Consider the following 12,331-nt stretch of genomic DNA (forward strand, 5'->3'; position numbering starts at 1 on the left):
TAGCTGTCCTAATGGAAAGTTTTCTGGGAGCAAAAATTCCAAAGTTCAGACCTCAAGTTCAGATATTTCTTTGATGATGGTGACGGAGCACAGAAATCAGAGTCTCACTAAAAAGAAGAAGAAAAAAAAATAGATGGTAATTGAAACAAATAAGGAGGTCACAGCAGCTGGGAGTGCATCAGTGACCATGTAAAAAACTAAATGTGTGTGAGACGGGCCACAGGGAGCAAACGGAGATTAATGAATAACTGTGAAGGGGCCAAGGAAAGGAGAACAACAGGAGGAAGTGGTCTCAGCTTGTCGACTCTGCCTTGAGGGGATCATTCATCAATATCAACAGCGTGTATGAATGTGTGTGTGTGTTTACACCGGGTGTGTGTTGGCACTGTTGCCTGTGGGTTTGGGGAATTGAAGAAGGACAGATTTGTTAGAATCTGTCTTGTTCGTTAAAAAAAAAAAAAAAAAATGGACGCGCATGTGTGAAGGCATATGTGTGATCACTGTCACAGCTCCATTAGAAGAAAGCTGTGCTGCTTGTGTCTGAGGTGTGGAGGGTTCGATTTCACACGTGGAAAGAATGAAGTAGAGGTGAGAGAAGCATCTTCAACAGTGCTGTCTGGTTTTCCCTTTTTCCAGACGCTGAGTGTAAAAAAAAAAAAAAAAGGAAAAACAATCTGGTCTACCAAAGCAAGCTCATCCCCGTCGTTCCTACATGTCTGTGTTTTTCTCATCCTGCATTTCGTACTTGTCTGTGCTGGTATAGCTAAACATGGCTTATTTAGCATAAATCATAATGAAGAACTTGTAAGAGGCTGCAGTAAAGATGAAAGAGGGAGAGTAAAGAGCACCTAATTCTGATAATAACCTTCCCGTAAGCCAAACTGATTCAAGGCCTTGACACACAACCACTAATGCACACAAAAGCACTGACACACAGGCACTTTTAGTAAAAAAAAAAATCTACACTTGAGTTGATAATTATCTCACTAAGCACGGCTTCTTTTACCCCACAGGCGTCTTGATGCCAACCTGCTCTCTGAAGTTCCAGCTGAAGCTTTCAAAGGCGTTCGCTCCCTGAGACACTTGTGGCTGGATGACAACTCCCTAACGGAGATCCCAGTGATGGCCCTGGACTCTCTGCCGTCTCTCCAGGCTATGACGCTGGCCCTCAACCAGATCACTCACATCCCAGATTACGCATTTGCCAACCTCTCTGCTCTTGTTGTGCTGTAAGTGAAAATGTTTTAATTTTTACACAGTTCTGCTATATAGAGACTGATTGGTTTGTTACTAAAAGTGAATGATGAACTTTTTATAGGCATCTGCATAACAACCACATTCAGAGTATGGGTTCAAGATGTTTTGAAGGTTTACAGAGCCTGGAAACACTGTGAGTATATTGCTTTTTTATTTACTTTTTACACTTTTGGATGGTAGCTATCATTAAACATTTATTTTCATTTCCCATTTTAAAGAAATGTAAAGTAGCACATTTTTGCTGTCTTAATGTAAGCTTTATGACAATTAGATGTCAAAAAGTATCAACAATTATTTACAGTGACCAGATCAGTTTTAAAATATGCTCAAAACACACTAAAAGTAACACTACCAGTGAACACAAGCTAACTACTTTATGTCCCACACTTTGCATGTGCAACAGAGATGATTGTTAATAGAAAACTTGAATCGAGGTTTTTCTCTTACAACATATGCCAAAGAAAACACTAAATTGGAAAGTCATAATGATTAATGTTCTGGTAATTCCAGCAGGTGCTTGAACCTTTCTGAAAACCGCAGCTAATAATCGAACAGCAGGAATGTGAGGATGAAAAGATCCTCTTTAACTGTATTGTTGAAGCATTCCTGTGTGTTCTGTTAAGGCAACTATTGCAAAGCTAAGGTCAAGAACAGCTCATTGCAGCGCCGCAGGGATCATTTTTGGGCTACCCGTGCCATAACTTCCATAACTAAATCCTAGCCACACACCAAAATGGAAACTCAGAGAAACTGATGGAGACTTATGAAAAAAAATAGTGGAGAAAGAGCACGGAAGAAAATATCATAGATGCAAATGTTTCTCCTGCAAATTTCATGGTGGTCTGATGAAAACAGGGTTTCTGGCATGCTGCTTAACAACCTGTTGAAGTGTAAAAAATTGTGTGTTCCTTTTTATGACCATGTGTGTGGGCATATGCAAGCATGTGTGCGCATACATACTTCTCCACGTGCAATCATAAGCGCACGGCCAGCTTTACACCCAACTTGAAAGCCAATATGCATGCTGGGAAATGTGAAGAATCAGGGCGTAACTCTGGATGGCCACAGTTTAAGGGAATGAATGAAAACCAGAGAATGTGAAAGAGAAGGATGGAGCTCTACGGACGAGAATAGGGTGTGTTAAAGTGTTTGGGCCAGCACCAGTCGAAGAAATGGATGACTCAGCTGGGTGAGATGACAGGTGTCTTTGACGTGCAGATTGTGCTGGTATGAAGGGTTAATCGCTCACAGTGGCCTAGCTTATGAGAAACATGAGAGACCATCAGCATAACACCGCCAACCTCTCCCACCCCTGTTGTGTATTATAAAATGATTACAACAAGAAGCCGTCCAAGGGACTGTTGGAAAACAGCAAACGCAAGCAGGACTGAGCAGATGCAGACAGGAAAAACGGTTTTGCATCAGCTACTGAAAAACATACTGTAGATACACAGCTTAAGTTTAGGTTGCACTCCTAGAACATATTGGGAGCAAGTTGCAGAAAAAAATATAAAAGGGATATTTTGAGAGGAAAAAAAGGTGGTTTTTGTTTGTTTGTCAGTGTGATGTGTAGAAGAGTAGAGCAAAAACTGAAAGATTTGCTTCACCTGTTCTTCATTTTAGTACTATTTTAGATGACTGTGGCCTTAACAAAGACAAAAAAAGCAAGACTTAAGATATATTTACTAGAAAAGATTAGGTAATTGTTAAATTTGAAGAACTAACCAGTAAATAAAAAAGGTCAAGGGTTGGATCTAGATTTTATACTCTACAGCTGCCACCCACTCAGTCTGGAGAAGAAAAGGCTTTCTCACACAGATTTAGATAAATTATTATTTCCACCACCAGGATATAAAACTTCCTGAACGACTTGAACTTAATGACTTTAAACATTATTTAATCACAACTGTTTATCTTGCTCACAGGGATTTGAACTACAATGACTTGCAGGAGTTCCCTGTGGCCGTCAGGACACTGAGCAAACTTCAGGAACTGTGAGTACATCCACATACGCAGAAACACGCACCTGCCTGACATGACTATCATGGTTGCTTTATCCTGAATAATCCCGCTAAGTGATTTTAATGTGGCACTCGGATATAATCTCTCTCGCTCCGAGCAGGTGCTGGATACACACCCACGCAGCCGTCTGCACATACACACAAAAACCGTATTTACTCAGCTTCAGCAGATGTTCCCCAGCATGCATATGTGTCACAGATACTCTGCATATGTATGTGTGTGTGAGTGTTAACGTCTTATGGATCCAAAATTGTTTTCCAGCTGTACAGTGGCAGGTGCAACATGAGGACTTCTCCTCACTCACAGGCACACGTTATTGCGCCTCCAAAAAAAAAAAAAAAACAACTTCCAAACATACTGAAAGAGTATTTCATTAACAGTGTGTTTTTTATATTTTCAGGGGCTTCCATAACAACAATATCAAAGCCATCCCTGAAAGGGCTTTTGTGGGAAACCCTCATCTCCAAACCATGTGAGTTCAACACTTACTCTTAACTGAACTATACACACTTGTAAAATAAACATCTTAGTGTCCCATGCACCACTAATCATCTCCAAAACCAAATCAATTATCCAATGTCAACATCGTTATTCTCTTATTTTTTTGTTGCAGTCATTTCTATGAGAACCCCATCCAGTTTGTGGGAAAATCCGCTTTCCAGTTCTTACCAAAATTGCACACACTGTAAGTTTGCGGTCAGCAAAAACCATTCCAGTGGGTTAACCCAAACACAGTTTAAATCATCCTCTGTCCCTTTCAGTGAGAGTGGAGTGGACATGTGTAATAGCTTACTGAAGGATGTTGTGTTAGTATATTGCTGCGCTGTGTGTGCTGATGTGCTAAGAGAGTGTGCTGTAAGAGCATGTTGAAGAGTTTGACTTATGATGTCCAGTGAGACCGCCAAAATAGCCAGTGTTGATGTTGGAGAATCAGTTTGATGGCTGAAATGAGCTGTTAGACAAGGCCTGGCTTCAACGCTTTGCTGTGTGAGTGTTGGAGGAAAGAAGCAAAGAAAATGGAAGCTTTTGAAGCATAATTTGTTTCCCCCTACTGTGTTTGACTACAGTTCCCTGAATGGTGCAACCCAGATTCAAGAATTTCCTGATCTGAAAGGAACCACCAGCCTGGAAATTCTGTGAGTGTCATACACACAAAGCATCATTTCACTACATGACAGAATGTGGAAAAACACTTGGACTGTGGTCTGCACACGTGCATTTTAGGAGTTTAGGAGAGGCAAGTGAGAGGATAGAGAGGGACGGGCAGGTTATTCCAGTCAGTGACGGGTTTGGTAAAACTACACAGCTGCTTGTCAGACCGAGTTAGACTCACAGAACTGGGAGATCCTTTCACTTGCCTGAACTCAAACAATGATCAGAGGATTTTTTTTTTCCTCCGTAGGACGCTGACTCGTGCTGGTCTCTCAGCTCTCCCTCTGGATCTATGTGAGCAGCTGCCTCGCCTCAGAGTCCTGTGAGTATACCAGAGGAGGGCGAGAGGCTCAAACTTGATACACAAACCCCAGCTGTGGAGAGCTGTGCCCCCGAGCAATCATTCATGCAATCACTTTGCAATGAAATCCAATTACTATGCCCCCCGCCTCCCACCACCACCACCCAAATAAAGTTTTGTCCTGCGGTGTCTTCTTGCTGACAGAGCTGACACTCAAATAAACCTGACACTCCATAATTTCCCATACAAAAATCCACAGCTGCCAACTGTGTGTGTCTTGCAGGGAGCTGTCCCACAACCAGATAGAGGATCTTCCCAGCTTTTACCACTGTTCAGCTCTGCAGGAGATGTGAGTGTCCCCATGCACACGTCAGCCTGCACTTGTATCGTTCAATTACATTTAGTGGTTTTTTTTTTATGTGCTGTAAATGAACTCATGTCATTTTTTTAACAGAGGACTGCAGCATAATAAGATCAGGAGGATAGAGTCAAGCACCTTTCAGCAGCTCACCTCTCTCAAAGCCCTGTGAGTCCGTCTTTACCCAATGACAAACTGATTCAGTTCAATTATCTTCAATAGCTTCATCGTACTGTGTATATTAAAAATGATGACCATAAAAATATGCCAAAAAATGAATCATTAAGTTTTAATTTTACGTTTTACATATTTAAGGATTAACTGACTTAAACAAGGCAAAACAAAAAATTTTTCAAACACTTTACATTTTCTCAGCAAATTCATTTTAATGTTTTATATATGATGACCTGTTAAAAACATACTTTAATTCAAACTAATGCATTTTACAACTTAACAGATACCTAAAAGAATTGCTAAAACACTGATAATCCTCAAACTTCGAAGATAAACATCACATTACTGACACCTGGTGGAGATGCACTACTTTTGTCTGTAAACTGGGGCTGTTTCTGCTCAGTTTGAATCTTTTGATGTTTCTTTCCATCACAGGGATCTGAGCTGGAACGTGCTTGAGTCGATCCATCCGGAGGCCTTCGTCTCACTTCATTCTATGATAAAACTGTGAGTATAAAGGGTCATGGATCTCAAAAAGCCTTTGTGACTCTCTTGTGCCTAAAAGGGCAAAGCAGTTTTGTCAACAGTAGAATCCAAGTACACCGTACCATAGCATAGGGCGTACATAAATTCATAGTTTCCTTTATTGCCCTCATTACTTGATATTCTTTGTAACATCACACCTTCCTTAGAAGGAAAACATTGATTGCAAATGTTACATTTTGTGTCTTTTTCCACGTAGGGACCTGTCTGAGAACCGTCTCAGCTCTGTGCCAGTTGCAGGTTTGGGAGGTCTCACGCATCTCAAGTTGAGAGGAAACACGTTTTTGTATGAGGCTTTTGGTCCTGATCACTTCCCCCACATTAGGTAAGACTAAAAACACTTGAAACAGCCGGTTCCACGATGTTGTGTCTGTTTAAGCTTGAATAAAAATGGCTGTAATGATCCAGATGTGCCTCTAAATGCATTCTTAAAAACATTTGATTCATTTCATAACCTGATTAAAAGGGAACAAGTTTGAAAATTGGCTAATTATAGAGCAGCCCCTTGAAACATTCCTGCTGAGGATTTTAGAAACGACAAGGCATTTCCGTGGAAATGTGTTCCTCACATGAAAACTTTTATATTTCCAGAAAAGTAGAGGGAAGTTAAAGTGAAAAATGAGATGACGAGTGATCAAAATGTAAAACCTAACCAAAGTCCTGGCAGAATGCCATAAGATCAGATGTGTAGGTAAAGGTGCAGCTATGCGGATAAAGTGTAGGGCAATTCCAAGTGGACAAACACATCTCACTATTTGTTCCTACTCATACTAATACATAGAACTAAGGAAAAACTACCTGGAAATGCTATCTGGATAATTTTATCATCACTGTTACTCCCATCTGTTTGTTACAGAGTGATTGAGATGCCTTACGCCTACCAGTGCTGTGTATATGCATCCTGTGATAGCTACAAGCCAGCGAGTCCATGGGACACGGAGCAGAGCAACACTCACGAAGACCTACAGAAGAGGACTGTAGCCGTGTACCAAATCCAGGCTGATGCTCAATGTAAGACCCACATCTGTGAATTTAGCATCTATATAGTCAGGATATAAGATGGAAACCTGAGCTCTGGATGTTTACTCTCAGGCCTCAGCCTGCAATATGTCAGAGCCTTGCTGAAAATCACTGTTAACTGGCACCTGACACGCTCTCTGGTCCATGTAAAATATACCCTACATTCCTGTGGGTGGTATCAAATACAAACAAAAATGAGCCATAATTAGGCTGAAATCAAACCAATAAACCTACATCCCTGAAACTGAAAACATGCAACCACGAGGTGTACTTATTTGGGAACAATAACAAATAATAATCAAGCCTTGATAAATCTGATTTCAATGTACTCCGCTTTAATTTATGTATAAACATGCAACGATTATTACGTTTTCTAGAGGTGCCATTTATCTTGTAGAAGTTTCAGCCTGTCACTGGAGAGTAATGTTAGGAAACCTCCAGTTGCAAGCATACAATGTAATCTACCAGATGTAAACAGTTGATCTGGTTGGCTGCCTAACATACTTTGTATGGCAGGTTTCTTGAAGGTGTTAGCTCTCCACATTCTGATTTTTTTTAACAATGCTATGTTCCAGATGATCCGTACTTGGAGGATTTCCAGTTGGAAATCGAGGAATCCAAACTGCAGTCCAGTGTCCAGTGCACGCCCACACCTGGTAATGCAGCCTCTTTAGAGATAAAGATGAGACAGAAACTAATATTTTGCTCATCTAATGAGTGTTTGCCATGTTGCAGGACCCTTCCGTCCCTGTGACTCCCTTCTAGGCAGCTGGCTGGTCCGTATCGGCATGTGGTCCATCTCCCTGGTGTCTCTGTTGGGAAACTCCATCCTTCTCCTGTCCCTCTTTGGATCCCCTGGAAACCTGTCGCCACTTCGCTTCACTGTGGCCTGCATGGGCGGTTCCAATCTGTTGACAGGGGTGTGTACATGCACCCTGGCCCTCATGGACGCTTTAACTATTGGAGAATTCAACCACTATGGAGCACGATGGGAGGGGGGCCTGGGGTGTCAGGTGACAGGATGGGTTTGGGTGTTTGCATCGGAGGCGAGCGTGTTGCTGTTGACCCTTGCCGCAGTGCAGTGTGGCGTGAGCGTGACCTGTGCTCGGTTCTATGGGAAATCCCCATCTCTAGGGAGTGTGCGAACATGTGCAGTTTTTTGCCTCTCTCTGTCGCTGACACTCGCTTCTCTCCCACTAGTAGGGGTAGGAAACTACGGGTCCTCACCATTCTGTCTCCCCTCACCCCTACCACCCCCAGCCTCTCGCCTTCCATCCTCCCTGGGCTTTCCTTTGACCCTCATTATGATAAACACTTTTTGTTTGCTTTTGGTCATAAGTTCATACATTCGGCTATACTGTGAGTTATTAAGAGGTGAATGTGAGGGCTTATGGGACTGTGCTATGATCAAACATGTTGCCTGGTTAATATTTACTAACAGTCTCCTCTATGTACCCGTGGCCTTCCTGTCCCTTTGTTCTCTTCTGGGTCTTCTCTCTTTGGGAGAGGAGGTTCTAAAATCGGTTCTTCTGCTTCTCCAACCGCTACCGGCGTGCCTCAACCCTCTCCTCTTCCTCCTCTTCACAAGAGACCACTCTCACTTTTTCTTCTGGCCTCGCCCAAAATCACGTCCCCAGCTGCGAAGAGACCGCACCCTGGACTCGCTGGTTTCTGTGGAGACGGAGAAGAGCTCCTGCTCCGATACATCGACCCGGGTGTCGCTCACAGATGCCGATGCCATATACAGTGAGGGCTCCTCTTTTCAGGCCGGACTCGATCCAATCCGATTTTCCCACTGCTCCTCCAATTCGTCCGTTGCCCTCATTCCCTGTCAAACACCAACTCTCACTGGTAGGGAGAGGGTCGAAGAATGAGGAGAGCCTGATCAAGATGCAACTTTCTTATACTCTGTTCTGTTTTTGCTCTATCATGACTCACTTCTCACCTATGAGCCAAAAAAAGCTAGCTATATCAAAATGTGGGACACAAGGGGCATTAAGACCATCATCACACTGCGGCAGCAGCACCATCTCTGAGCTATTGGTGCATCAGCTCATCCAAAGCGATGGGGGACAACAGGAAAGAGGACAACAAAACAAAGTCTTTACAAATGTAGAGCAGGACTGAAGCTGGTTTCACGGAAAAGACATTCCTCCAGAAAGTGTCAACACTGTTGAAAGCTGCAGACTTTTCAGTGAACCACAAATAATAAAACAAAAAAAGCTGTAAACTGCAAAGAAAATGGGGGGAAAAATTGATGTTCTACGCAAAGTTAAACATTCTGAGAATGACGTAAAAGGAAATAAAGTAAGATAACCTGATTAGTTATGTTTTGTAATGACAAGTCAATAACTATAATTTGGATTGCATTGTTAGTAAAAGAAAATTCCTGTTTTTTTGTGCAAATTTTTAGTACAAGCTAAAGGTTTTATTCAGAAAAAATGTGATTATAACCCCTGGAACCGTCTAATATATGTTGTAATTTTAAGAATGTTATTCCTATGGTGGCAGAGAAATGCAACAGGAAATGGGTTGCGTGTACAGTTTCATGTTGTTTACACGGTTTGATCTTAAATATGCAACTCCACCCAACAGGAGCAAGTAGTCATATGGGACATAGCTGTTTCTGCAGAATTTAGAGTTTGCTAACGATATAAATATATACAATGTTACTACCTCTGAACTAGCATGGTATTGATTCACACAAAGCCTTATGTTGTCTTCTTTTCATAAACAAAATATATAAATGTATATATTAATAATAAAATCTTAGTTTGTAAAAAACAAAAAAAGTAAATAAAAAAATCGCCATTTAGGTTGTACATACTTTGTATACAGTTGGTAAGCATGTGTGAATAAAACTATCTTCTTCTTATTGTAAATATCGCAAGCCCCCTTTGTTAATAAACACACATCACATTATAGGCCATGCATTCACACTTTAATATGACAACACAAACATTTACAGCAATCTTACAAATGTGCAGATTGACAAACATCAATTTATTTACATACACAAATGGATGATGTCTAAATTAAAATTTATTTCTAAGAAATAATTGGTGTGCCAAACAGAATTTTAGTGTGAAATAAAAACTATGTGCAAGTTCTCTTAGGTGGATCTCCTGCTGGTCCCTGCTGCAAGTCTCTCTTCAGCGATGATGGTTTTGGAACCGGAGTGTTTTCCTTATTCTCCTCCACAACTCTCTTAAAAAATAAAACAACAAGATTTAATATGTCTGCATGACATGTGCAGGTTAAATTTCAGCAATGTACATTACACTCAGATCAATTTGACAAAAGCGGAATGTCAGGCGGGCCTAGAGCTAACTTGGTAGATCAGTAAACCTTGTAAATCTTGTTAAATTAGGCCTATAGACCTTTAATATTATAGCAGGATGTAAACCTAAGTATACCCAACTTAATCTGTAACTTTTAGATAAGCTTGACTGCATTTCTTACCATTTCCATTCAGATCAATGAAAAAAAAAATGCATTAAAAATCTATGTAAGTCAGGTGGTTTATTGGGAATCCCAGTCTGTAGTAATACATTGACCAAAACAGACAGTAAAAGATAACATCTAAAATCTGAGAAAATGACACAAAATCTAAACCATAGCAGAGAATCGTCCACATATCTGTTGACTTACAGCGGTTTTCTGAACTGCATGTTCCTGTGTGACCTTCCTGGCTTTTTCCAGATACACCTGTTTGTTGTATTTAAACTCAGATGACTGGGAAAAGAAAAGTATGTTACAACAGCTGAAATCATATATATACTGAATTATACATAATTTATTCAATAAAAAGTAACTATTTCCCCATCATACTTTGCTTTACAAATATGCTTAATTATGTGTTCAATAAAGTTCCATATTTATCTAAAAAGAATTCGTATAATTTTGTAGTAAATATGTATCAGAAATACATCAGAATAATCAAACTCATGTCTTTGCATTGGTAAATGCAGGTGGCGTGTTTTTATTACAAGATTAAATATCACTCACTATATCGGCCATTAATGGGTCATCTGGATTGGGCTCAGCCATAAGCAGCTGAATGGAGGTGAGGACCGTGGAGATGTTCAAAGACGGTCTCCAGGCACCCTAAAGAACAGGCCAGTAAACATATTTAAACCTTGAATGCAGCTCAAAGTTGCTGAAAACAGGTTAAAAATTAAACAAATCTGGGAAACTGAAACATTTCTGGGAAGCAAAAGAAGTGGCTTTTGTGCAAAGTCCAACCTTTGGTGGAAGTTTAAGAGCATCGTGACAGATGCGCCCCGAGTTATCTATGTTGGGGTGGTAGATTGGCGTCAAGAATCTTATATTTGGAGGCTCAAATGGATACCTGTAGGACGTTGAGTAATAAAATAAGTCAGTGCCAAAAATGTTACGGATGTGTTTAAAATGCAAGCCAAACAGTACCTTTCTGGCACTTTGATCTCCAAGGAAAAGAGTCCACCTTCATATGGAGTTCCTGATCCACCCACTATCTCTGCATGGGGAAGAACAAAGAGAAGATAAATACAGTGACTGCTGTAAATTCACGGGTAATATTTCCAAACACACTGAGCAGATCACTTTTATCTAAACAGAATCAACAAATAGCTAGCATTAGCTTACGAAGTGTATAGATGGACAAAAGTTTTATTGTAGAGGTTCCTCCATGTGTAGCAAAATCAAAAGCTAACATGATGTCACACTTTAAATTAAGGGTCCAAGTAAACAAACAAACAAACAAACATTCAAATACAGTAAATAAAAATCACGCCTTTCCCTCACATTCAATTTGTTTGCAGCATATAGACTTTAGGATTCCGGTAAGACGTACATGTGTGCAAAAAATATATATACGAAATAATTGAAATTACATTAGTAGTTCAGCAATTTATAGATGTGTTTATGGTTAGGACTTACATCACATTTTAAAGCAGGTAACAGAGTAGACTTACGTGCGCGGAGGTCGTCAATCTGCTCGTCGTTTTGCCAGCATGTTATCCCAGGAGGAGGCTCGGTGCTCAGCATCTGAAGTTCACGCTTTAAACGAGAAGCTCTCTGCATTCTTCATGGCGACAGAGAGACAACACGGACACAAATACGGATATATTTTAAAACAATTAGCTTACTTAACGTTTCCTCATAACAAAACTGTATAGAGTTTTCGTGCTCATAAACTGGTGCAAGTAAAACCGCTTATCCGCGAGGTTAGAAAGCAGAAAGTGAAACTTATTTGCTCTAATACAAACACAACTCACTTGACACTTTGAACCACTTTTTGGACGTGGAACTTTCCCGCAGCAAGAAAATATTACAAACAACCTTTCAGGTTTCGGTTTGGATTTCCCTCGCTGTGCGGACGTGATGACGTAGAAATCATCCGTCAGATGCAGTTCTTCTTCTTCTGCCATTATACCTCAAGTGGCACACGATCGCCATCTACAGGTTAATTCTGGTATGTCTTCAATGAGCAACGCAACGCATGAAAGACATTTTAAACCAGC

At 40.7% G+C, this 12,331-nt stretch overlaps 2 protein-coding genes across 2 annotated transcripts in view; one reads left to right on the top strand and one right to left on the bottom strand.

The window, feature by feature from the left end:
• The window catches only part of LOC112159180 (leucine-rich repeat-containing G-protein coupled receptor 6), a 35,336-nt gene extending 26,287 nt beyond the window's left edge, over positions 1-9,049 (top strand). The window contains exons 5-18 of the mRNA XM_024293084.2: positions 1,014-1,229; positions 1,319-1,390; positions 3,183-3,251; positions 3,680-3,751; positions 3,893-3,964; positions 4,347-4,415; positions 4,682-4,753; positions 5,016-5,081; positions 5,187-5,258; positions 5,700-5,771; positions 6,007-6,132; positions 6,664-6,818; positions 7,403-7,483; positions 7,563-9,049. Coding sequence (XP_024148852.1) covers positions 1,014-1,229; positions 1,319-1,390; positions 3,183-3,251; positions 3,680-3,751; positions 3,893-3,964; positions 4,347-4,415; positions 4,682-4,753; positions 5,016-5,081; positions 5,187-5,258; positions 5,700-5,771; positions 6,007-6,132; positions 6,664-6,818; positions 7,403-7,483; positions 7,563-8,701 — 2,353 coding nt within the window. The 3' untranslated portion in view covers positions 8,702-9,049. The remainder of the gene's footprint in view (positions 1-1,013; positions 1,230-1,318; positions 1,391-3,182; positions 3,252-3,679; positions 3,752-3,892; positions 3,965-4,346; positions 4,416-4,681; positions 4,754-5,015; positions 5,082-5,186; positions 5,259-5,699; positions 5,772-6,006; positions 6,133-6,663; positions 6,819-7,402; positions 7,484-7,562) is intronic.
• A 702-nt stretch (positions 9,050-9,751) lies between these two features.
• ube2t (ubiquitin-conjugating enzyme E2T (putative)) lies at positions 9,752-12,232 on the bottom strand. The gene is made up of 7 exons (XM_024293128.2): positions 12,086-12,232; positions 11,783-11,892; positions 11,256-11,325; positions 11,073-11,178; positions 10,836-10,934; positions 10,479-10,562; positions 9,752-10,034 (listed from the first exon to the last, which is right to left on the bottom strand). The coding sequence occupies exons 2-7, from the start codon at positions 11,889-11,891 to the stop codon at positions 9,924-9,926; spliced, it is 579 nt and encodes a 192-aa protein (XP_024148896.1). The 5' UTR covers position 11,892; positions 12,086-12,232; the 3' UTR covers positions 9,752-9,923.
• Positions 12,233-12,331: the final 99 nt, after the last annotated feature.

Source organism: Oryzias melastigma, linkage group LG7 (genome assembly GCF_002922805.2).
Source record: "Oryzias melastigma strain HK-1 linkage group LG7, ASM292280v2, whole genome shotgun sequence".
Lineage (NCBI taxonomy): Eukaryota > Metazoa > Chordata > Actinopteri > Beloniformes > Adrianichthyidae > Oryzias > Oryzias melastigma.

Bases quoted from the DNA above. Each gene is read 5' to 3' on its own strand.
- ube2t (XM_024293128.2), bottom strand. From the start codon at position 11,891: ATGCAGAGAGCTTCTCGTTTAAAGCGTGAACTTCAGATGCTGAGCACC. The intron at 11,326-11,782 runs GTAAGTCTACTC...TTCCCCATGCAG, and splicing joins GATTGACGACCTCCGCGCAC to AGATAGTGGGTGGATCAGGA. The intron at 10,563-10,835 runs GTGAGTGATATT...TTCTTTTCCCAG, and splicing joins ACCCATTAATGGCCGATATA to TCATCTGAGTTTAAATACAA.